This window comes from Gadus morhua, chromosome 23, assembly GCF_902167405.1.
Source record: "Gadus morhua chromosome 23, gadMor3.0, whole genome shotgun sequence".
NCBI lineage: Eukaryota > Metazoa > Chordata > Actinopteri > Gadiformes > Gadidae > Gadus > Gadus morhua.
This window is the reverse complement of record NC_044070.1, coordinates 21,362,407-21,387,430: the sequence shown is the minus strand read 5'-3', so window position 1 is coordinate 21,387,430 and position 25,024 is coordinate 21,362,407. Positions and strand designations below refer to the sequence as shown.

Below are 25,024 nucleotides of genomic sequence, written 5' to 3'. Positions count from 1 at the left end.
CCACATTAGAACGGCGAATTGCGACACTGAAAACGATACTTTTCAAAAACGATCGCTGAGGTGGATGAATATGAAAACGCTGGGTTCGCGTTGTAGTGTGGTCAGGGTAGACGGAGGCTTTCAGATACGATGGCGTTCGGTTGCCATGACACTGCCATGACGCTGCCACAAGCTTGCGCTCATCCTAAAAAAAAATGGCAGGGGAAATGGAAATGAAGATTTCTCTGTGCAATGTACTATGTATCTTCAGTTACAAGTTGTACGTTTTTATATTTACCCGGATTAGTGTGGACAGGGCCTTACGTTTTCATTAACGCTACCACCACAGCTGCGTCTTGTGAATCTAAATAATGCCGCGACGAGCGGGGATTCAGGAAGTAACATAACCTGATGCAGCCCCAGAAATAAGTAAAATAAAGAAAGATTCTCGACTAGTTTTGGTCAACGAAAATGAAGAGACACAAGAGAGTATTATTTTGTAAAACACATTTAGTCTGGTTTTTATTCGTCAACAATATTGCATTATGTATTTAATTATAGTTATTGTCACATGACCAGCATTTACGTTGCGTCTCGTCTCGTTTTCCTCACGTGATAAAGGGTCGTTGACGACGAAAGCAACACTAGACACAAGCCAACGGACAAAACCCGGAAGGGTTGTCTGTAAAAGGGGCTCAATCATGGACATAAAAAGAAGGCTCATCCGTTTTGGTTTTGATTTCATTGAACGCAGCCCGTTCTTTCGAACAAACAAAGCCATTGGAAACACGTCTAAAAGCACTGATGAATGCATATGTAACCCAGTTCCTGTTAAGCCTCATGCCCACTGCACCGTCAGTCAAAGGACGTGGGAAGGCGTGGCTGACGGATGGGGGAGTAGTCTTTGCAGAGGCATCCGTCAGCCAATCAAATCGCTTCCCGCTAACAACAACAAAGCCGGGTTCTTCCCGCTTCTTCCTGCTTGTTGCGTTGTCATTGCAAGATGACCCGCTTTCCCCCGCTTTTTTTTATGGAGTTAACCGATTCTTCTTTTTTATATTACCCAAATATAGGCAACAATAATTTGTACATTAGATTATTATCATAGATTAGAAATCAAAAGGAATAAATGAATGAAACGCGCATGCGCATTTAAAGGAAAGCGTTTACAGGAAGTGCATCATTATTGCGCATCTAGGACCCCGAGTCGATCTGGCAGCCGAGTCAATCTGGTACCCACACCGCCCTCGTTAACGTGGTTTGGAGCAGAGGGGGGCGGTCGATGGCAACCACCATAGCAACCATGAAAGTCACGTGACGTGGACACGAGTCCATTGAAAAGAAGAAGGACAACATTGAACTCTGGTGCAGGCTCGAACAGAGAGACACACAAACACACACACACTTTTAAGGAGTATTTCACCCGCTCCGTATCCTTGCTTTCCCCAACAAGTTTGTGCGGCGTGCTTGTTGTTTTGTTTCCAGTGTAGATCCGGTAGGGTGTTGTAGTTTTTCTAACGTGACTAGTTGTTGCTAGACAGCAGGTGAAAAAACTACAACGGTTGCCAAGCCAATAGAACGTTAATCGCCCGCTATTTTTTTTTAACGCCGTTAAAATTGGTTTGCGTTAACGCCGTTAATAACGCGTTAAACTGACAGCACTAATATCAATATACAATTTTTTTGTTATAAATATTATAAGTAGACCATGTAGCTTTTATTCAGTTATCGTTTTAACAAGATCTGTAGCCTATCTGACTATTGAAAATCCACTTCCACCAATGTGTAAGTGTGGTACAGGTATAACCAGACATTATTAAAATATTCATAATATCAAAAACGACATAAAAAATAAGGTTATAACTAGAGAGTCTAAAAAGTCTGACAATCGTGTTCTGGGACAAGATTCAATAGATTGGCTGAGTTGAGTTGCAGTAAAATATGAATACTTCAGTGGATTTCTACACATGTCCACTACGCTATCTGCTATATTTTACCTCAGTATGTATATCTTTATATTAAACAAAAAAATAATCTTGTGTGTGTGTGTGTGTTTGTGTTTGCATGCGTCCGCGATTCTTAGTGTCAAATGAGGACATCTGATAAGAGTTGAAGAAAAACATTTCGGGACGCTTGATATTAGAGATGTCCGATATTATTGGCCCACCGATATTATCGGCCCGATATTAGCATAAAAATGTAATATCTGTCAATATCGGTATCGGATTTTTTTTGCCTTAAAACCGATTTTTTTTTTTTTTTTTTTTATAGCTCAAATAAATGTTTTCAAAATTGTGCAGTACAGTGCACATTGTAATTGACTCATATTTGTGCATTTATTCAATTAAGGTTATTGAGTTTTAGTCAAAGAAACATACTGCTATGTTGCACATAGTTGTTCAGGTACAATGTTTTATCATTTGTGAAGTCAAGTTTGCCCTATTTGTTGTGGGCATTGTCAAGATTATCTCAAGGAGAGTGTAATCCAAACTGTTGTCTGAGACCATTAAAAAAATAAAAATAAACATGGCACCCTCACTTAAATTAAGTTGAAGTATTTTTCTTATTTTGCACAGACAAAGTTAACATTTGGAAAGCCTTGTTGCATTCAAGAATGCATCCAGTGGGGCATCACAATAACATTAAGCATGTTGTGTTAATTCCACAACAGGAGATATGTAATGTTACCTAAATTAGGTTTGAGGAAAAATAACCCAAATATCGACATCGGTATTGGCTGATATCGGAATCGAAAATTTAGAGTTGGACAATATCGCATATCGGATATCGGCAAAAAAGCCAATATCGGACATCCCTACGTTGATATCAGATTGCAGTCTTGGTCAGAATTAAAACATGTGACGTGGTTTTTCCTGCAGATATATCAGAGCTGACTCCTGAGAGCAGATGGATTGGAAGCTGTGGAACCATGGTTACCATTTCTGAACCGGACCCTGGACTCTCTGAGGAACCTGAGGACACGCCTTGGGAACCCAGGAAGAGAAGATCTGGTAGGTGCCCTTTTGAGAGGATTTAAACAAAATAATCCATCATCTGATGCATTTAAAATATACTTTTAGAAAACGTTTTTAGCCAAAGGGACCAACCTGATGAACTAGCCACCATATATATAGACATAGAGTTATTCTCCTAAATAACGACATGTGTGTGTTCGAGACAAAAAGCTAACATTTAACTTACTTGACTTGTGATTACGCCCATGAGTTAAGGACTATTGATAGGCATCTCAAGTAGTTGTGTGTTTCATGGTATATGTTGGTTAAATACGTTGAACAGAGTGCAGAGTAACTTTAGGGAGCAGAACACAAGTTTAGTTTTGTAGAATATTGGTGTATTTAGAGTGACAATGGTTTATTTACTCAAAAATGTGGTGGTATAATAATGGCTATTCATTTAATTGAAGTGATATCAGGTGTAGGCTACTTATGAATTTAACATAATTATATACGTTTGTCATTAATATGAACATATCTCAAATTATCACACAATACTTACAAAAAAAACATATTTTCTGCCTGGACCAATGTGAAAGACCCTGGTGACATGCAGGCCACATGTGGTCCCCCCTCGATTTCTGTGTGTGTACGTATGTATTTCTGTTTGCATTACTGTATAACTATGTGTGCGTATATGTCAAAAATGTGGTAATAATAACATGTATGCTTGATACCAGTACTTGTTCTGCTTAAGTGTGTTCTAAACTCAACACGAGAGCCACAGTACCAGTCATCACTTACTGAGGCGTTCTCAGTAGAGGTCTTCAGGTGTTTCTTCAAGACGGGGAGGGATTCTGCAGACCGTAGGGAGTCTAGACTGTGAATGATAGACACGCAGTATGAATAAATGTGTGTACATTACTCTGTATGTCCGTGCGTGTGTGTGCTTGAGTGCGTCCGTGAGTCTGTGTGGCAAATGAAGGCATCTGATAAAAGTTAAAGAAAAACATTTCCTGACACTGATGCAACCAGATTGCAAGCTGATAAATGGTCAGAATTAAAACAAGTGACGTCGTTTTTCCAGCTGATAGAGCAAAGAGGAAGGCTAAGTTCCGAAGCCGTAGAAGCCGTCAGAGAGTAACCATGGTCACCATCTCTGAACCGGACCCTGGAGCCTCTGAGGAACCTGGAGACACGTCTTTGGACCGGGAGGAGACCAGGAAGAGGAGATTAGGTGTCCCTCTTTTAGAGAATTTAAAAGAAAGAACCCAGTCCAACAAAATTATCCCAAAAAATACATTTTCCTCCACATACACTTATGATTTATGTTTAGAAAACTTTTTTAGCCAAAGTGACCGTGTGTGTGTGTGTGTGTGTGTGTGTGTGTGTGTGTGTGTGTGTGTGTGTGTGTGTGTGTGTGTGTGTGTGTGTGTGTGTGTCCTACTCCTGAAAAGCTCTATGCTTTCACATCACTGTCATTGTGAGCATCGGACTGCTGAGTATTCTCCTCATCTCCCTGCGCTTCAGTGAGTCTAAATCATATCATCCTCAATAGAATTACAATACAGTTATATCATATTAATGTTTTACTGTAGTAACAGCAATGATAATGATAATATTGTTTTTGTTAGAATTGGTGTTAATAATATGAATGATCTTACTACCATATAATAGCAGGCCTGTCGGACAAGTTACTCAGCACACTTGGTCAGTGCGCAGTGGCCAAGCAAGACAAGACAAGGGCAAGATTGAGATAACAGCCCTGCCTTCGCCACACTCTCCCAGCGGAGACGTTATGTCTATTTTAGACTACACTTTTTTGCAAAACTATATATATATTTTTAATATCACCCACCTCCTTAAGCCTCCTCCCCCACCCCCCTTTTAGTTGTTATATTTTTCGAATGTTTTGTGTGTATGCTACGCGTGACTGTAGGCCACTTCGGTCTGTCTTGGCCAGGTTTTTAAAAAAACATCTTAAACTCTCACGTCAGGTAGCCAATTGGCAACCTTGGGTTAGGGTTATGCAAAGAACTAATATTTAATTAATGATGAAAAAAATATTAACTTGTGCCAAATAGATATTTTAGTAACAATTAATATTAATTAATATTAACGAAGGTTTAGGTAATGACTAGTTTGCTATTTATTATGGCACCTTATTATAAAATGTTACTGATAATTATAGTTATTGTTTTTTTAATTAGTATGATTATTAATAATAACGTGTTTTCTTTCAAGGGGGATGGACTTTGTGTTTGGTTGGCTGTGGGTCCTATGATGTTTAGAGACGATGTTGCTCTGTTTTAGAGCTCATATCTTCTGTATTCCTCTGGCCTGTCCTAGACTCACCGTCACCTTGGAAGGAGGGGAGAGAGCACTTACTGGATGAACTTGGTGAGGGATTTATCAAAGCAAACGCGTTATTATTTATTTTTTCAAAAACAACCTCTGGTTTTGTGATTTATATTTGAACGTCCCCTCTTTGTCATAACTTCACATTTATATTGTCAAGCTAATAGAGCATAGACGGTACTGAAGAGGATTAGGGCCACATGTAAGAAAAAACAGTTACCCGTAGCTCTGATTTTAAAGTCAGAATTCTGATTTTAATCTCAGAATTCTGACTTTAATCTCAGAATTCTGATTTTAATCTCAGAATTCTGAGAAAAAAATCGTAATTTTGACTTTAAAGTCAGAACAACGGATACCTGTAGGGACCAAACTCTGTGGGAGAGACACTTTGCTTTATGCAGTAGGAGGAAGAAGAAAAAGCCATTTTGTTAATGGTAAAAGTCAGAATTCTGATAATAAAATTAGAATTCTGACAGAATTTTTTTTATTTTTTATGTGTGGCTCTAATCCTCTTCCGTATCAACTTGTTAAACTACAACCAAATAAAATAAATGAAGGGTGTCTTCTGGCAGCACAGTGGTAGTGCAGGTGCTTGTTATTCTCCTTCCCCATAGCTCTTCGCTATGCGCTCCATTAAACTGGGTTTACAATTCTAAGGCACTTCCACAAAGATGGACCGATTTCTATCGTGGTCTACTAAAGTCAGGTTTCTATTGTCGTCTATTAAGGTCATGCCTCCTTGTGGTCTGTTAAGGTCAGGTCTCAGGGTTGCGTGTCAGTAACGAAGACGGTAGGATAAGCAGTTCTGTGTTTGTTAAGGATTTTCTTTTACATTCAACAGATGAATTGGCACTTCGTGGCTGGATGTTTCACGGCGAGAGTGTCTACCTTATTTCTACTACTAAGAAGAACTGGACGGCCAGCAGAGGAGACTGTCTGCAGAGAAACGCAGACCTGGTGGTTATCGACAGCAGAGAAGAACAGGTGTGTGTGTGTGTGTGTGTGTGCGTGCGTGCGTGCGTGCGTGCGTGCGTGCGTGCGTGCGTGTGTGTGTGTGTGAGACATATTGTGTGTGTCAATGTGTGAGTGAGTGAGTGAGTGAGACATATTGTTTGTGCGGGTGAGTGAGTGAGTGAGTGAGTGAGTGAGTGAGTGAGTGAGTGAGTGAGTGAGTGAGTGAGAGAGAGAGAGAGAGAGAGAGTTGTGTGTGTGTGCATGTGTATGTGTTCAGCTTTGTTGTCCTGACAACAGATCAACAGAACACACACACACACACACACACACACACACACACACACACACACACACACACACACACACACACACACACACACACACACACACACGCCCCCCTCTCAAAAAAACCCAGCTGTTGAGGCCCCCACCCTCGCGGTTCTATACCGGAAACGGAACCCCAACAGACCCCTTCCAGATCAACACTAACATTGGTCTCTCACTCAATAATCAAAGCGGTTCAACTGTGTTTGGACGAACAGAACAAAAGTGTGCAAAAACGATGGCTAGGACAGACCGAACCCTAACCCTCGCCCCCACCGCATGATTTCAACACAAAAAGGAGCACTTTTACGCGACCGTTTTATTTCATAAGGTTCAAATGACTTATGTCATTCAATGTCATTCCAATGACTCTGATTAAATGCTCAGCACTTCTCCTTTATCACAATATAAATATCCCTGTCCTGCTGAGAGAGGGCAGTCCACTGGTCTAACGGTAGCAGAGCATTAACACCAGATCTTATCTGTCGTCTTCCTGTCTATCTCTTGATCGTTAAAAGCAGCCAATCAGAACCAGTGAAGATGACAACCTGTGGCCCCGTGACGAAGAGCCTGCTGCTGCTGGCTGTGGTGGTCGCTCTGATCGGACAAGGATCTGCAGGTGAGGGTTCTCAGGGTACGCCACGAGAACCAAGGTATGAATTGCCGTCTTACAATGTGAAAGTTAGGGAAAAATAACCGTCTTTCTGTCTCTTGTTCAGTACCTCAGAAGGTCTCTGAATGCTGCACCAGGGTGAGCAGAGGAAAGATCACTGAAACCATCGTGGACTACATGGTGCAAAAGAGAAACTATCCCTGTGTCAATGCCGTCATGTAAGGGACCAGCCATATGGAACGAATTGTGTCATTCAACAGAAACATCTCTAGCTTTGAACGTGCGCTAGGATGTGTGTCTTCGTTTAAACTTGTGTGTTAGGATGTGTTAACCTCATATAGGGTGTCATCCATGGCTCAGACTACTCACGGTCTCTCTGCGTTTTGTGTAGTTTCCAAACGGAGCGTAGTAGTTTGTACTGCTGCAAACATAATGAGCCCTGGGTGATGAGGATGGTCGGGCAGTTTGTGTAAGTGTCCCTCACTCATTCACTCACACACTCATTCACTCACACACTCATTCATTTCGACACTCATTCATTCCGCACATTTTATGAAAAATGTAATGTAAGTTCCTGCGTTTGTTTCACAGGCTGAACAAAAGATTAGCATTGGCCTCCACCCCCTCCCTCCTGTAGCTCATCACCTCCAGCTTCTCTCCTCCACCATTGGAGAGAACCAACGCCACGCCCTCAACGCATTATACCGTCCAATAGAAATGCATCTTATTCAGCGCCGGCCAATGAGCTTCAAGATGGCTGGCCAGATACTTTTGAAGAGGGAAACAATGAACTGCTAGAACATATTTTTTAATTAATTTTCAGTACTCCAGATAAACAAGCATTTTTGCGGGAGTGTTTTAGGGCCACATGATAATTTTTTTGAATGAGTTCTGAGTTTGAAGTCAGAACTCAAAAAAAGAGAATCACATGTTACCCTAATCCTCTTCTCTACATTGTCAACCCCTTATAGGTTATTTATTAACTTATGATAAGATAGCAGGACATTTAAATGTATTTTCGAAAGAGTCCTATTAATTAGTTGTATTTATCAATGGCAGCGCTTTATGTTACAATGTTGTATCGTTGTTTATCTATAAGTTCACTGGATTTCTTGAAGGTTCTAGCTATTCATTAATTGATCCGTTTTCAGCATTTTAATATTCAAGAGTATTTTGTGTGTCTGAATATAAATAAATTGAGTCCTATTCTATAACCTGACTCTCCATCTTCATTATTTCATGATTTTGTCATTTAACCTCTATTCCCCAATCAAAAAGTTATAATAATAATGATTAAAATATAACATTCCTTTTTTTTTTGAAGAAGAAGAAGAAACGTTTTGGGTGGACCTTTTAAACATGGGTGGTCCTAGGTCCATCAGGCCCACCCATAACGCCGTGCCTGCTCAGTACCTGCCTCCTAATCAACCATTACTTTACTTATGGTAAAATATCTAAACACAAATACACACTGTATGCAACAAAGATAGCTAGGATAAGATGCTACATAATGCTAAGCACTATTTGCAAGTGCCAGGACGTACATCATACAATAAGTGTGTGCATTAAGTGCCAGGACGTACAACATACAATAAGTGTCTACATTAAGTGCCAGGACGTACAACATACAACAAGTGTATAAGAGGGGGGTGGGGGGGTCAACAAGCTGAGCTACACGCTCTATCATGAGGTGGTCCACTGAGACCAGCCCCCCCTTCCAGATCAACACTAACATTGGTCTCTCACTCAATAATCAATGAGGTTCAACTCTGTTTGGACGAACAGAACAAAAGTGTGTAAAAACGATGGGTAGGACAGCCCTAACCCCAACCTTCGCCCCCACCCCTTGATTTCAACACAAAAAGGAGCACTTATACGCAACCGTTTTATTTCATAAGGTTCAAATAACTTATGTCATTCAATGTCATTCCAATGACTCTGATTAAATGCTCAGCACTTCTCCTTTATCACAATATAAATATCCCTGTCCTGCTGAGAGACGGCAGTCCACTGGTCTAACTGTAGAAGAGCATTAACACCTGATCGTATCTGTCGTCTTCCTGTCTATCTCTTGATCTTTAAAAGCAGCCAATCAGAACCAGTGAAGATGACGACCTGTGGCCCCGTGACGAAGAGCCTGCTGCTGCTGGCTGTGGTGGTCGCTCTGACCGGACAAGGATCTGCAGGTGAGGGGAGGATGGGGCCGACGGGGACCTGGGTTCTCAGGGTACGCCACGAGAACCAAGGTACGGACTGCCGTCTTACAATGAGAAAGTTAGGGAAACTAACCGTCTTTCTGTCTCTTCTTCAGTACCTCAGAAGGTCCCTGAATGCTGCACCAGGGTGACCAAACAGGAGATCACTGAAACCATCGTGGCCTACATGGTGCAAAAGAGAAACCATCACTGTGTCAATGCCGTCATGTAAGGGACCAGCCATATGGAACGAATGTGCTCTTCAAAAGAAACATCTCTAGCTTTGAAAGTGTGTTAAGATGTGTGTCTTCGTTTAAACGTGTGTGTTAGGATTTGTTAACCTCATATAGGGTGTCATCCATGGCTCAGACTACTAACGGTATCTCTGTGTTTTGTGTAGTTTCAAAACAGAGAGCGGTAAGTTGTTCTGCTGCAAAGATAATGAGCCCTGGGTGAAGAGGAAGGTCGGGGAGCTTGAGTAAGTGTCCCTCACTCATTCACTCACACTCATTCATTCACACACTCATTCATTCACACACATTTTATGAAAAATGCAATACAAGTTTCTGTGCTTGTTTCACAGGCTGCACAAAAGATTCGCATTGGCCTCCCCCCCTCCCTCCTGAAGCTCATCACGTCCAGCTCCACTCCTCCACCATTGGAGTGGACCACCGCCACGCCCCCAACGCATTATACCGTCCAATAGAAATGCATCTCATTCAGTGCCGGCCAATGAGCTTCAAGATGGCTGACCAGATACTTTTGAAGAGAAAAACAATCAACTGCTAGAACTTTTTTTTGATACATTTTCAGTACTCCAGATATACTAGCATTTTTGCGGAAGTGTTTTAGGGCCAGATGAGAATCTTTTTGAATGAGTTCTGAGTCTGAAGTCAGAACTCAGAGAAAGAGAATCACATGTGGCCCTAATCCTCTTCTCTACATTGTGAACCCCTTATAGGTTATTTAATATATATATATATATATATATATATATATATATTAAATAACCTATAAGGGGTTCACAATGTAGAGAAGTGAACCCCTTATAGGGGGGGTTCACTTCCCCTATAAGGGGTAAAAAAAAAATAATAAAAAAAAAAAAATATATATATATATATATAATATAATAATAAAACGACGCTTTATGTTACAATGTTGTATCGTTGTTTATCTATAAGTTCACTGGATTTCTTGAAGGTTCTAGCTATTCATTAATTATACCCGTTTTCAGCATTTTAATATTCAAAAGTATTTTGTGTGTCTGAATATAAATAAAATGAGTCTTATTCTATAACCTGACTCTCCATCTTCATTATTTCATGATTTTGTCATTTAGCCTCTATTCCCCAATCAAAAGGTTATAATAATAATGATTAAAATATAACTTTTTTTTTTTGAAGAAGAAGAAGTAGTAACATTTTGGGTGGACCTTTTGGGGGGGTCAACGAGTTAAACTACACGCTCAATCATGAGGTGGTCCACTGAGACCAGCCCCCCCTTCCAGATCAACACTAACATTAGTCGCTCACCCAATAATCAATGAGGCTCAACTCTGTTTGGACGAACAGAACAAAAGTGTGTAAAAACGATGGGTGGAACAGCCTTGCCATTGCCCCTCGCCCCCACCCCATGAATTCAACACAAAAACGAGCACTTGTCAATGTCATTCAAATGACTCTGATTAAGTGCTGCGTCCTGTCTTCGTTATTTCACAACCGTTTTATGACTTGCTTTTCTTTTGAAGTTAATCCAAACCCAAGTCAGACATGAAGACATTTCAGGTTATGAAAACGTTCCGTCTCTTCTCCGTTAGTGAAGAGGTCTTTCAGGGAGCTCAGCGCTGACTATGATAGGGTTATAAAAGTGGAGGACAAGAAACAGACGGAAAAAGAGGATATGACAGGACCTGATTGGAATGAGATTCAGCATCACAGAAAGAGACGGTAGAACACTGAATAAACTCTGTGTGATACAACCGATGAAAAGAACGAACAACTCAGAAGGTGATACCTGCCTTCCTGTCCCACTAACGGAACTTCTTCTTTCTAGGTCTGCTTTCAGACCGTCTCATGTCGTAGATCCTTCTATCTGGAGGGACTTGCATGGCACCCCAACATGCTCCTTGAGGAGGAGGCTTAGGATTGGTCCTCTTGCTAAAGGATGTCTGCATGAAGGACACCGTAGCCTACACTTTTGCCCCCAATTCGGCTTTCATGCATGAAAATACACATGGTGGGCTACGTCCTGCTACGCGGTCCAACACCCTCATCTAGTGGCCGCTGGTTGTTTCTGGTCCTCATCCCCCCGACACACCTGCCTGTAATATGCTGATCATCATTCCCTACTTCAGTCGGGGGTTTCCAATCTGCCGGCGCCAGTTCGTCGTTTACTACAACAAGTTCGTCCTACCAGCTCTTTGTCAAGTCTTGCTCCAATTCCCTGCTCCCCTAGTAATCCCCTCTCCCCCTCTCTAGTTCTCCTTCTGCCTGCCTGCCTACCCGTCATCGGACTTCCGCCTGGCTGACTACCCGTCCATCGTCGAGCCCTTGCCTACCCGATCGCCTGCCCGGTACCTGACCCCCGCCTGCCTGACTACCCGCCTTGCTTGTACCAATAAATCCCGTTGCCCTTACGCCCCTCCGCCTCCCTGTGTCCAGCACTTTGGTCCCTACGTTCTGTTTCTTAACAGGTAGCCTACACACTTATTTTGGCCAACGTTAGGTTCGGAACACAGCAGGTGTTTGTGTGGTTGATGTGGTCCAGATGCTAATCACTAAACATCCAACTTCTCCCGGGGAATCCTCACAGTGTGACTGAGCAACTCCTGCAACTCTCAATCAGAGGGGGTGTGGAGTGACCCTGAACTCAGTCTGAAGGACTGGCTATGCTAATGAGGATACTAACATCCGTGTTCCTGTGAACGGATCGTTTGATGAGAGGTGGAGGATAAGCGATGTTAAGTACTGGAGTGTTATTGTTGAAAGAGCCTGAACAAACAAGTGTCTCTGTTTGTCTGTCTCTCCGTCTGTCGCCAGTCAACTAAACGAAAGATCACATGGTCGTTCACCTAGTGGCCATTTTGGTTCTTAACCCACGTGCACTTCTTTCAAGACGCAGCAGAACCAACTTGGCCGATATTGCGTCAGGAAGAGGTCTGAAAAGGTCTTCCCTAGGGAGGGTCGGGATATGTTAGAGGTAGACAGATAGAGAGAAAGGTACATAAAGATCAATATATTGATGCATATACATATAGATATATACATATAGATCTACAGATCTACAGACAGAGATTGAGTGGGCGAGTGAGCGAGTTTGTGCAAAGAGAAAGAGAGAGAGAGAGAGAGAGAGAGAGACATCACTCCAGCACTTCTCTTTTTCACAACATAAATATCCCTGTCCTGCTGAGAGAGGGCAGTTTACTGGTCTAACGGTAGACGAGCATTAACACCTGATCTTCTCTGTCGTCTTACTGTATATCTCTTGATGGTTAAAAGCAGCCAATCAGAACCAGTGAGGTGACGACCTGTGGCCCTGTGACGAAGAGCCTGCTGCTGCTGGCTGTGGTGGTCGCTCTGACCGGACAAGAATCTGCAGGTGAGGGGAGGATGGGGCCGACGGGGACCTGGGTTCTCAGGGGACGCCATGAGAACCAAGGTACGGACTGCCGTCTTACAATGAGAAAGTCAGGGAAACTAACCGTCTTTCAGTCTCTTCTTCAGTACCTCAGAAGTTCTCTGTATGCTGCACCAGGGTGACCAGACAGGAGATCACTGAAACCATCGTGGACTACATGGTGCAACAGAGAAACTATCACTGTGTCAATGCAGTCATGTAGGTGACCAGCCATATGGAACGAATGTGTTCATCAACAGAAACATCTCAAGCTTTGACCATGTGTTAGAATGTGTGTCTTCGTTTGAACGTGTGTGTTACACCTCGTTTCCACGTACAGTACATGTTTTTCGTATCCGTGCTTCCGTAAATTTACGGAAGGAGTCGCTAGTGTTTTACGTACGGACATGGATTTATTTACGGACAAAAGATGGGGGAGCGTATGATAATGGCCGTTTTTACGAGACCGGTAGGGTGTCATCCATGGCTCAGACTACTCAAGGTCTCTCTGTGTTTTGTGTAGTTTCCAAACGGAGAGTGGTGGTTTGTACTGCTGCAAACATGATGAGCCCTGGGTAATGAGGAAGATCAGGCAGCTTATGCAAGTGTCCCTCACTCATTCACTCACATATTCATTCACTCACACACTCATTCATTCACACACATTTTATGAAGAATGTAATGTAAGTCTCTGTGTTTGTGTTTCACAGGGCGAAAAAAAGAGCAGCATTGGCCTCCGCCCCCTCGTCCCTGTAGCTCCTCTCCTCCACCATTGGAGGGAGCCACCGGCACGTCCTCAACACGTTATACCGTCCAATAGAAATGCATCTTATTCAGCGCCGGCCAATGATCTCCAAGATGGCTGACCGCCTGACCAGATGCATTGGAAGAGGAAAACAAAGAACTTCTCAAAAAAAACGTCTCAAACAACAAAATTAAAACAAGAATGTTTATTACATCAGGTTCAACTGACTTATGTCATTCAATGTCATTCTAATGACTCTGATTAAATGCTTCGGCCTGTCTTCATTATTTCACAACTGTTTTATGACTTGCTTTACATTCGAATTGAATCCAAACCTCAGTCAGATATCGTGAGGTCGGGTTATGAAAACGTTCCGGTCTCTGCTCTGTTAGTAAAGAGCTCAGTCTTTCAGGGAGCTCAGAGCTGACTATGATAGGAATATAAAAGTGTGGGACAGGAAACGGACGGACAGAAAGGATATGTCATGACCTGATTGGAATGAGATTCAGCATCATAGAAAGAGACGATAGAACGCTAAATATTCTCTGTGTGATACAACCGGTGAAAAGAACGAACAACTCAGAAGGTGATACCTGCCTTCCTGTCCCACTAACGGAACTTCTTCTTTCTAGGTCTGCTTTCAGACCGTCTCATGTCAGAGATCCTTCTATCTGGAGGGACTTGCATGGAACCCCAACATGCTCCTTGAGGAGGAGGCTTAGGATTGGGCCTCTTGCTAAAGGATGTCTGCATGAAGGACACCGTAGCCTACACTTTTGCCGCAAATTCGGCTTTCATGCATGAAAATACACATGGTACACACTTATTTGGGCCAACGTTAGTTTCGGAACACAGCGAGTGTTTGTTTGGGAGAAGTGGTCCGGAAACTAATCACCAAACATCCAACTTCTCCCGGGAATCCTCACAGTGAGTTGCTCAGTGTGACTGAGCAACTCCCGCCACTGTCATTCAGAGGGGGTGTGGAGTGACCCTGAACTCTAATGAGGATACTAGCATCCGTCTTCCTGTGAACGGATCGTTTGACGAGAGGTGGACGATAAATGATGTAAAGTGCTGAAGTGTTACTCCTGAAAGAGGCCGATTAAACACGTGTCCGTACGTTTGTCTGTCTCTCCGTCTGTCTGAATGTCGGCAGTCAACTACACAAAAGATTATGTGGTCGTTCACCTAGCGGCCATTTTGGTTCTAAACCCACGAGCACTTCTTTCAAGAAGCGGCAGAACCAAAATGGCCGATATTGCGTCAGGAAGAGTTCGGAAAAGGTCTTCCGTAGGGAGGGTGGGGACATGTTAGAGGTAGACAGATAGAGAGAGAGATACATAAAGATCAATATATTGATACATCTCTAAATACATATCAAAATATATTGATACACACATAGATCTACAGACAGTGAGATTGAGTGAGCGAATTTGTGTAGAGAGAGAGAGAGAGAGACGTCACTCCAGCACTTCTCTTTTTCACAATATAAATATCCCTGTCCTGCTGAGAGAAGGCAGTCCACTGGTAGTCTATCGGTAGTAGAAAATGAACACGAGATCTTCTTTGCCGCCTCCGGAGCATGGTGACGAGGCATGTCTTTGTTTGAACGCGTAGTAGGATGTCTGTCTTCATTTGAGCGTGTGTGTTAGGATGTGTTAACCTCATTTAGGGTGTCATCCGTGGCTAAGAGACTACTAACGGTGTCTCTTTGTGTAGTTTTCAAACAAGAGAGCGGTAGTTGTACTGCTGCAAACATGATGAGCGCTGGGTGATGAGGAAGGTCGGGCAGCTTGAGTAAGTGTCCCTCACTCATTCACTCACACACTCCTTCACTCACATATTCATTCATTCACACACATTTTATGAAAAACAAAATCTAAGTCTCTGCGTTCTCTCAGGGGGACAAAAAGAGCAGCATTGGCCTCCACCCCCTCCCTCCTGAAGGTCATCACCTCCAGCTCCTCTCCTCCACCATTGGAGGGAACCACCGCCACGCCCTCAACGCATTATATCGTCCAATAGAAATGCATCTCATGAGCTCCAAGACGGCTGACCAGATACTTTAGAGGAAAAAATGAACTGCTAGAATTTATTTGAATGATTTTAGAGTACTCCAGATATATATGGAGGTAGATTTGTGTCTTTATTATGCAATCAAAAATAATAGGTTTGAGAGCAAAACTTTCCACACTGCAATCAAAAAATAGATTTGAGAGCAAATCTATCGACACTGCAATCAAAAAATGTTTTATTGCAAGATAAATTAATGTGATAAAAAAAATATTAATGGGAATCCAAAAGTTTTGTTTGCAAACCCCAAAAGTTTTGTTTGCAAATCCAAAAGTTTTGTTTGCGAATCCAAAAGTTTTGTTTACGAATCAAAAAGCTTTGTTTGCGAATCCTAAAGTTTTGCTTGCGAATCCAAAAGCTTTGCTTGCTGTTGAGCTGAATCTCGTGGGCGGGACCTACGCAGAAAGATGTAAGACACGTCTCTATTGGCCAGTCTCGATCGGAGTGACAGCTTGGCAACATCCGAAAAGCCCCCGACCGCCTCCAGAAGCAGATTGTCGGCCTGACGGACAGGGCGTTCGTTTGTGCCTCTCAATCCGCGGCGGCGGTCAACAACATCGCCCTGCTCTCCTCTGCCATGGTCTCCTTGTCGGCTGACAGGGAGGCCTACGGAATTTTCAGGGCGCGCAAGCGCGCGCACGGGACAAGCCCATAAGGCGAAGCCTAGACGGCGTAGCCTACATGAAATAGAACTCCCTCTCTCGTTACTAACTGTGGATGTTGCCAAACTGTCACTCCGATCGAGACTGGCCAATAGAGACGTACGTGTCTTACATCTTTCGGCGTAGGTCCCGCCCATGAGATTCAGCTCAACAGCAAGCAAAGCTTTTGGATTCGCAAGCAAAACTTTAGGATTCGCAAACAAAGCTTTTTGATTCTCAAACAAAACTTTTGGATTCGCAAACAAAACTTTTGGATTTGCAAACAAAACTTTTGGGTTTGCAAACAAAACTTTTGGATTCCCATTAATATTTTTTTTATCACATTAATTTATCTTGCAATAAAACATTTTTTGATTGCAGTGTCGATAGTTTTGCTCTCAAATCTATTTTTTGATTGCAGTGTGGAAAGTTTTGCTCTCAAACATATGTTTTGATTGCAGTTTGGAAAGTTTTGCTCTCAAACCTATTCTTTTTGATTGCATAATAAAGACACAAATCTACCTCCATAGATATACAAGCATTTTTGCACAAGTTGATTATGGACAGTTTTGAATTTTTTTAATGAGTTCTGAGTGTGAAGTCAGAACTCAAAAAAAAGAATCACATGTGGCCATAATCCTCTTCTCTACATTGTCAACCCGTATTGGTTATTTATTAAATTATGATAATATAGCAAGACATTTAAATGCATTTTCAAAAGAAAATCCTATTCATTTATCAATGTCGGCACATTATGTTACAAACTAATAATTTTTTTATCTATAAGTTCACTGGATTTGTTGAAGGTTCTTGACATTTATTAATTTATACTTTTTCAGCATTTTAATATTCAGAAGCATTTTGTGTGTTTGAAAATAAATAAAATATGTATTATCTATAACCTGACCCTGTCTGTCTGTCTGTCTGTCTGTCTGTCTGTCTGTCTGTCTGTCTGTCTGTCTGTCTGTCTGTCTTTCCTTCTATATTTATGACTGTCTCTCTTTATTGCTTGTCATCATATTTGTCTCTTTCACAAGTTCGAACAAGAGTTGTTCCCACTTCATTGCAACACTCTCGTGGGAAGTGAAGTGAATCAACAACCTCAAGTGTCCGTTCACACGGACAGTGATACTAAGAAAACACTTTGACCAAAATTTGGAATCTTGCAGCGTAAATCATGGAGCGTATCCTAAAAACGGGGCGAAAAAAACATTTAGAAGATGCTGGTTTCATCCAAATGATTTACAGGTGAGGATGAGAGGAAAGAAGACATTAACCAAATATTATATGTAGATACTAAACACATTCAAAACAAGCAAGTTATACTGACACACCTGGAGAGAGAGCCGATCAGAGTGGCTATTGGGACAACCAGAGGTGCACATATAGGGGTAAGCATATATGGTAGCAAATTGTCTATATATATTTGTTCTTTAAGGTTTTTTCAATATGGATTTCAACTGTTACGTATTTTAAGAACATAAGCTGCCCCCACATAGCCTCTAGGAAGCAGATTCAAACACGCAAGCTGTATTACCCTCACATAGCCATTAAGAAGCAGGACCGAACATATAAGCCGTAAATACTGTACATAGCCACAAGGGGAGCAGGACCTTACTGAAGGCTGCTCCATCCACAGAAGGCAGAACCTTTAGATAGGTGAAGAAGCCGAGGCTAATACGTCACATAGGCCACGCCCACTTCATATAGGCCACGCCCACCTGACCCGATCAATCTCGACAGAGAGGTTGGAGGTCAGAAACTCTTGGTAGCTCAGACTTGCGGGTTAGAGTTTTGATCAGCTGGGAGTCGCTCAGCACATGCTCGACACACTTCCCCTCCTTTTGCTCCGTAGTTACCATACCGAAAAACTTCGGATTGGACTACTTTCTTCCAAGAATGCTGCACAACCAGAGCCGATATGTAGAAACAGCAGACTCATGTAAACCACATTGTACCTTTAACAGCATAATGTTTAACTAAAATGGAAATAATTGGGACCAGTATACTAAACAAAGGATTAAATGGTCGTTCACTTAGTGGCAATTTTGGTTCTAAACCCACGTGCACATCTTTCAAGATGCAGCACGACCAACATGGCCGACACTTAAATAAGGCTTGCAGTAACTTGCAAGAAACAAATGCGTGGGAGACTTTTTTGTTTCTTGGCTTGTAATCCTTCCTCCTCTTCCCTTTCTTGGTTCCTTCCGTTTTCCAGAGAAAAGGGACTTGAGAGAGACTTTCGATATTGTGTCAGAAAGACGTCAAACAGGGGCTTCCCTAGGGAGGGTCGGGACACGTTCGAGGTCGACAGATTGTTAAAGAGAGAGATAGATATAATCAATATATTTATGTGTATACATATAGATCAATATATTTATATATATACATATAGTAGATATATTTATAGATCTATACATATAGATCTACAGACTAAGAGATTGGGTGAGAGAGAGAGAGAGAGAGAGTGTAAAAGAGAGAGAGAGTAAGTGACAGAAGAGACATACCACTCCAGCACTTCTCCTTTATCACAATATAAATATCCCTGTCCTGCTGAGAGAGGGCAGTCCACTGGTCTAACGGTAGCAGAGCATTAACACAAGATCTTCTCTGTCGTCTTCCTGTCTATCTATTGATTAGATTTCCCGTTAGCAGCGGCCAATCAGAACCAGTGAAGATGACGACCTGTGGCATCGTGACGAAGAGCCTGCTGCTGCTGGCTGTGGTGGTCGCTCTGACCGGACGAGGATCTGCAGGTGAGGGGAGGATGGGGCCGACGGGGACCTGGGTTCTGAGGGGACGCAATGAGAACCGAGGTACGGATTGCCATCTTACAATGTGATAGTTAGGGAAACTGACAGTCATTCTGTCCCTCCTTCGGCAGTTCCGAAGGTCTATGAATGCTGCACCAGGGTGAGCAGACAGCAGATCACTGAAACCATCGTGGACTACATGGTGCAACAGAGAAACAATCACTGTGTCAATGCCATCATGTAAGTGACCAGCCATATGGAACGAATGTGTTCTTCAAAAGAACATCTCTAGCTTTGAACGTGTGTTAAGATGTGTGTCTTCGTTTAAACATGTGTTTTAGGATGTGTTAACTTCATATAGGGTGTCATCCATGGCTCAGACTGCTCACGGTCTCTCTGTGTTTTGTGTAGTTTCCAAACGGAGAGTGGTGGTTTGTACTGCTGCAAACATAATGAGCCCTGGGTGATGAGGAAGATCAGGCAGCTTATGTAAGTGTCCCTCACTCATTCACTCACATATTCATTCACTCACACTCATTCATTCACACACATTTTATGAAGAATGTAATGTAAGTCTCTGTGTTTGTGTTTCACAGGGCGAAAAAAAGAGCAGCATTGGCCTCCGCCCCCTCGTCCCTGTAGCTCCTCTCCTCCACCATTGGAGGGAACCACCGGCACGTCCTCAACACGTTATACCGTCCAATAGAAATGCATCTTATTCAGCGCCGGCCAATGATCTCCAAGATGGCTGACCGCCTGACCAGATGCATTGGAAGAGGAAAACAAAGAACTTCTCAAAAAAAAACGTCTCAAACAACAAAATTAAAACAAGAATGTTTATTACATCAGGTTCAACTGACTTATGTCATTCAATGTCATTCTAATGACTCTGATTAAATGCTTCGGCCTGTCTTCATTATTTCACAACTGTTTTATGACTTGCTTTACATTCGAATTGAATCCAAACCTCAGTCAGATATCGTGAGGTCGGGTTATGAAAACGTTCCGGTCTCTGCTCTGTTAGTAAAGAGCTCAGTCTTTCAGGGAGCTCAGAGCTGACTATGATAGGAATATAAAAGTGTGGGACAGGAAACGGACGGACACAAAGGATATGTCATGACCTGATTGGAATGAGATTCAGCATCATAGAAAGAGACGATAGAACGCTAAATATTCTCTGTGTGATACAACCGGTGAAAAGAACGAACAACTCAGAAGGTGATACCTGCCTTCCTGTCCCACTAACGGAACTTCTTCTTTCTAGGTCTGCTTTCAGACCGTCTCATGTCAGAGATCCTTCTATCTGGAGGGACTTGCATGGAACCCCAACATGCTCCTTGAGGAGGAGGCTTAGGATTGGGCCTCTTGCTAAAGGATGTCTGCATGAAGGACACCGTAGCCTACACTTTTGCCGCAAATTCGGCTTTCATGCATGAAAATACACATGGTACACACTTATTTGGGCCAACGTTAGTTTCGGAACACAGCGAGTGTTTGTTTGGGAGAAGTGGTCCGGAAGCTAATCACCAAACATCCAACTTCTCCCGGGAATCCTCACAGTGAGTTGCTCAGTGTGACTGAGCAACTCCCGCCACTGTCATTCAGAGGGGGTGTGGAGTGACCCTGAACTCTAATGAGGATACTAGCATCCGTCTTCCTGTGAACGGATCGTTTGACGAGAGGTGGACGATAAATGATGTAAAGTGCTGAAGTGTTACTCCTGAAAGAGGCCGATTAAACACGTGTCCGTACGTTTGTCTGTCTCTCCGTCTGTCTGAATGTCGGCAGTCAACTACACAAAAGATTATGTGGTCGTTCACCTAGCGGCCATTTTGGTTCTAAACCCACGAGCACTTCTTTCAAGAAGCGGCAGAACCAAAATGGCCGATATTGCGTCAGGAAGAGTTCGGAAAAGGTCTTCCGTAGGGAGGGTGGGGACATGTTAGAGGTAGACAGATAGAGAGAGAGATACATAAAGATCAATATATTGATACATCTCTAAATACATATCAAAATATATTGATACACACATAGATCTACAGACAGTGAGATTGAGTGAGCGAATTTGTGTAGAGAGAGAGAGAGAGAGACGTCACTCCAGCACTTCTCTTTTTCACAATATAAATATCCCTGTCCTGCTGAGAGAAGGCAGTCCACTGGTAGTCTATCGGTAGTAGAAAAGGAACACGAGATCTTCTTTGCCGCCTCCGGAGCATGGTGACGAGGCATGTCTTTGTTTGAACGCATAGTAGGATGTCTGTCTTCATTTGAGCGTGTGTGTTAGGATGTGTTAACCTCATTTAGGGTGTCATCCATGGCTAAGAGACTACTAACGGTGTCTCTTTGTGTAGTTTTCAAACAAGAGAGCGGTAGTTGTACTGCTGCAAACATGATGAGCGCTGGGTGATGAGGAAGGTCGGGCAGCTTGAGTAAGTGTCCCTCACTCATTCACTCACACACTCCTTCACTCACATATTCATTCATTCACACACATTTTATGAAAAACAAAATCTAAGTCTCTGCGTTCTCTCAGGGGGACAAAAAGAGCAGCATTGGCCTCCACCCCCTCCCTCCTGTAGCTCATCACCTCCAGCTCCTCTCCTCCACCATTGGAGGGAACCACCGCCACGCCCTCAACGCATTATATCGTCCAATAGAAATGCATCTCATGAGCTCCAAGACGGCTGACCAGATACTTTAGAGGAAAAAATGAACTGCTAGAATTTATTTGAATGATTTTAGAGTACTCCAGATATATATGGAGGTAGATTTGTGTCTTTATTATGCAATCAAAAATAATAGGTTTGAGAGCAAAACTTTCCACACTGCAATCAAAAAATAGATTTGAGAGCAAATCTATCGACACTGCAATCAAAAAATGTTTTATTGCAAGATAAATTAATGTGATAAAAAAAATATTAATGGGAATCCAAAAGTTTTGTTTGCAAACCCCAAAAGTTTTGTTTGCAAATCCAAAAGTTTTGTTTGCGAATCCAAAAGTTTTGTTTGCGAATCAAAAAGCTTTGTTTGCGAATCCTAAAGTTTTGCTTGCGAATCCAAAAGCTTTGCTTGCTGTTGAGCTGAATCTCGTGGGCGGGACCTACGCAGAAAGATGTAAGACACGTCTCTATTGGCCAGTCTCGATCGGAGTGACAGCTTGGCAACATCCGAAAAGCCCCCGACCGCCTCCAGAAGCAGATTGTCGGCCTGACGGACAGGGCGTTCGTTTGTGCCTCTCAATCCGCGGCGGCGGTCAACAACATCGCCCTGCTCTCCTCTGCCATGGTCTCCTTGTCGGCTGACAGGGAGGCCTACGGAATTTTCAGGGCGCGCAAGCGCGCGCACGGGACAAGCCCATAAGGCGAAGCCTAGACGGCGTAGCCTACATGAAATAGAACTCCCTCTCTCGTTACTAACTGTGGATGTTGCCAAACTGTCACTCCGATCGAGACTGGCCAATAGAGACGTACGTGTCTTACATCTTTCGGCGTAGGTCCCGCCCATGAGATTCAGCTCAACAGCAAGCAAAGCTTTTGGATTCGCAAGCAAAACTTTAGGATTCGCAAACAAAGCTTTTTGATTCTCAAACAAAACTTTTGGATTCGCAAACAAAACTTTTGGATTTGCAAACAAAACTTTTGGGTTTGCAAACAAAACTTTTGGATTCCCATTAATATTTTTTTTATCACATTAATTTATCTTGCAATAAAACATTTTTTGATTGCAGTGTCGATAGTTTTGCTCTCAAATCTATTTTTTGATTGCAGTGTGGAAAGTTTTGCTCTCAAACATATGTTTTGATTGCAGTTTGGAAAGTTTTGCTCTCAAACCTATTCTTTTTGATTGCATAATAAAGACACAAATCTACCTCCATAGATATACAAGCATTTTTGCACAAGTTGATTATGGACAGTTTTGAATTTTTTTAATGAGTTCTGAGTGTGAAGTCAGAACTCAAAAAAAAGAATCACATGTGGCCATAATCCTCTTCTCTACATTGTCAACCCGTATTGGTTATTTATTAAATTATGATAATATAGCAAGACATTTAAATGCATTTTCAAAAGAAAATCCTATTCATTTATCAATGTCGGCACATTATGTTACAAACTAATAATTTTTTTATCTATAAGTTCACTGGATTTGTTGAAGGTTCTTGACATTTATTAATTTATACTTTTTCAGCATTTTAATATTCAGAAGCATTTTGTGTGTTTGAAAATAAATAAAATATGTATTATCTATAACCTGACCCTGTCTGTCTGTCTGTCTGTCTGTCTGTCTGTCTGTCTGTCTTTCCTTCTATATTTATGACTGTCTCTCTTTATTGCTTGTCATCATATTTGTCTCTTTGACAAGTTCGAACAAGAGTTGTTCCCACTTCATTGCAACACTCTCGTGGGAAGTGAAGTGAATCAACAACCTCAAGTGTCCGTTCACACGGACAGTGATACTAAGAAAACACTTTGACCAAAATTTGGAATCTTGCAGCGTAAATCATGGAGCGTATCCTAAAAACGGGGCGAAAAAAACATTTAGAAGATGCTGGTTTCATCCAAATGATTTACAGGTGAGGATGAGAGGAAAGAAGACATTAACCAAATATTATATGTAGATACTAAACACATTCAAAACAAGCAAGTTATACTGACACACCTGGAGAGAGAGCCGATCAGAGTGGCTATTGGGACAACCAGAGGTGCACATATTGGGGTAAGCATATATGGTAGCAAATTGTCTATATATATTTGTTCTTTAAGGTTTTTTCAATATGGATTTCAACTGTTACGTATTTTAAGAACATAAGCTGCCCCCACATAGCCTCTAGGAAGCAGATTCAAACACGCAAGCTGTATTACCCTCACATAGCCATTAGGAAGCAGGACCGAACATATAAGCCGTAAATACTGTACATAGCCACAAGGGGAGCAGGACCTTACTGAAGGCTGCTCCATCCACAGAAGGCAGAACCTTTAGATAGGTGAAGAAGCCGAGGCTAATACGTCACATAGGCCACGCCCACTTGACCCGATCAATCTCGACAGAGAGGTTGGAGGTCAGAAACTCTTGGTAGCTCAGACTTGCGGGTTAGAGTTTTGATCAGCTGGGAGTCGCTCAGCACATGCTCGACACACTTCCCCTCCTTTTGCTCCGTAGTTACCATACCGAAATACTTTGGATTGGACTACTTTCTTCCAAGAATGCTGCACAACCAGAGCCGATATGTAGAAACAGCAGACTCATGTAAACCACATTGTACCTTTAACAGCATAATGTTTAACTAAAATGGAAATAATTGGGACCAGTATACTAAACAAAGGATTAAATGGTCGTTCACTTAGTGGCAATTTTGGTTCTAAACCCACGCGCACATCTTTCAAGATGCAGCACGACCAACATGGCCGACACTTAAATAAGGCTTGCAGTAACTTGCAAGAAACAAATGCGTGGGAGACTTTTTTCTTTCTTGGCTTGTAATCCTTCCTCCTCTTCCCTTTCTTGGTTCCTTCCCTTTTCCAGAGCAAAGGGACTTGAGAGAGACTTTCGATATTGCGTCAGAAAGACGTCAAACAGGGGCTTCCCTAGGGAGGGTCGGGACACGTTCAAGGTCGACAGATTGTTAGAGAGAGAGATAGATATAATCAATATATTTATGTGTATACATATAGATCAATATATTTATATATATACATATAGTAGATATATTTATAGATCTATACATATAGATCTACAGACTAAGAGATTGGGTGAGAGAGAGAGAGAGAGAGAGTGTAAAAGAGAGAGAGAGTAAGTGACAGAAGAGACATACCACTCCAGCAC

At 42.2% G+C, this 25,024-nt stretch overlaps 2 protein-coding genes across 2 annotated transcripts in view; both read left to right on the top strand.

Moving 5' to 3' along the window:
- LOC115537269 (C-C motif chemokine 4) overlaps window positions 1-10,461 on the top strand; it is a 21,929-nt gene extending 11,468 nt beyond the window's left edge. Inside the window, exons 2-5 of the mRNA XM_030349049.1 lie at window positions 9,290-9,368; window positions 9,494-9,605; window positions 9,778-9,855; window positions 9,961-10,461. Of these exons, the coding sequence (XP_030204909.1) occupies window positions 9,290-9,368; window positions 9,494-9,605; window positions 9,778-9,855; window positions 9,961-10,003 (312 nt within the window). The 3' untranslated portion in view covers window positions 10,004-10,461. The remainder of the gene's footprint in view (window positions 1-9,289; window positions 9,369-9,493; window positions 9,606-9,777; window positions 9,856-9,960) is intronic.
- LOC115537254 (C-C motif chemokine 20) overlaps window positions 1-14,029 on the top strand; it is a 25,479-nt gene extending 11,450 nt beyond the window's left edge. Inside the window, exon 4 of the mRNA XM_030349034.1 lies at window positions 13,703-14,029. Coding sequence (XP_030204894.1) covers window positions 13,703-13,748 — 46 coding nt within the window. The 3' untranslated portion in view covers window positions 13,749-14,029. The remainder of the gene's footprint in view (window positions 1-13,702) is intronic.
- Window positions 14,030-25,024: the final 10,995 nt, after the last annotated feature.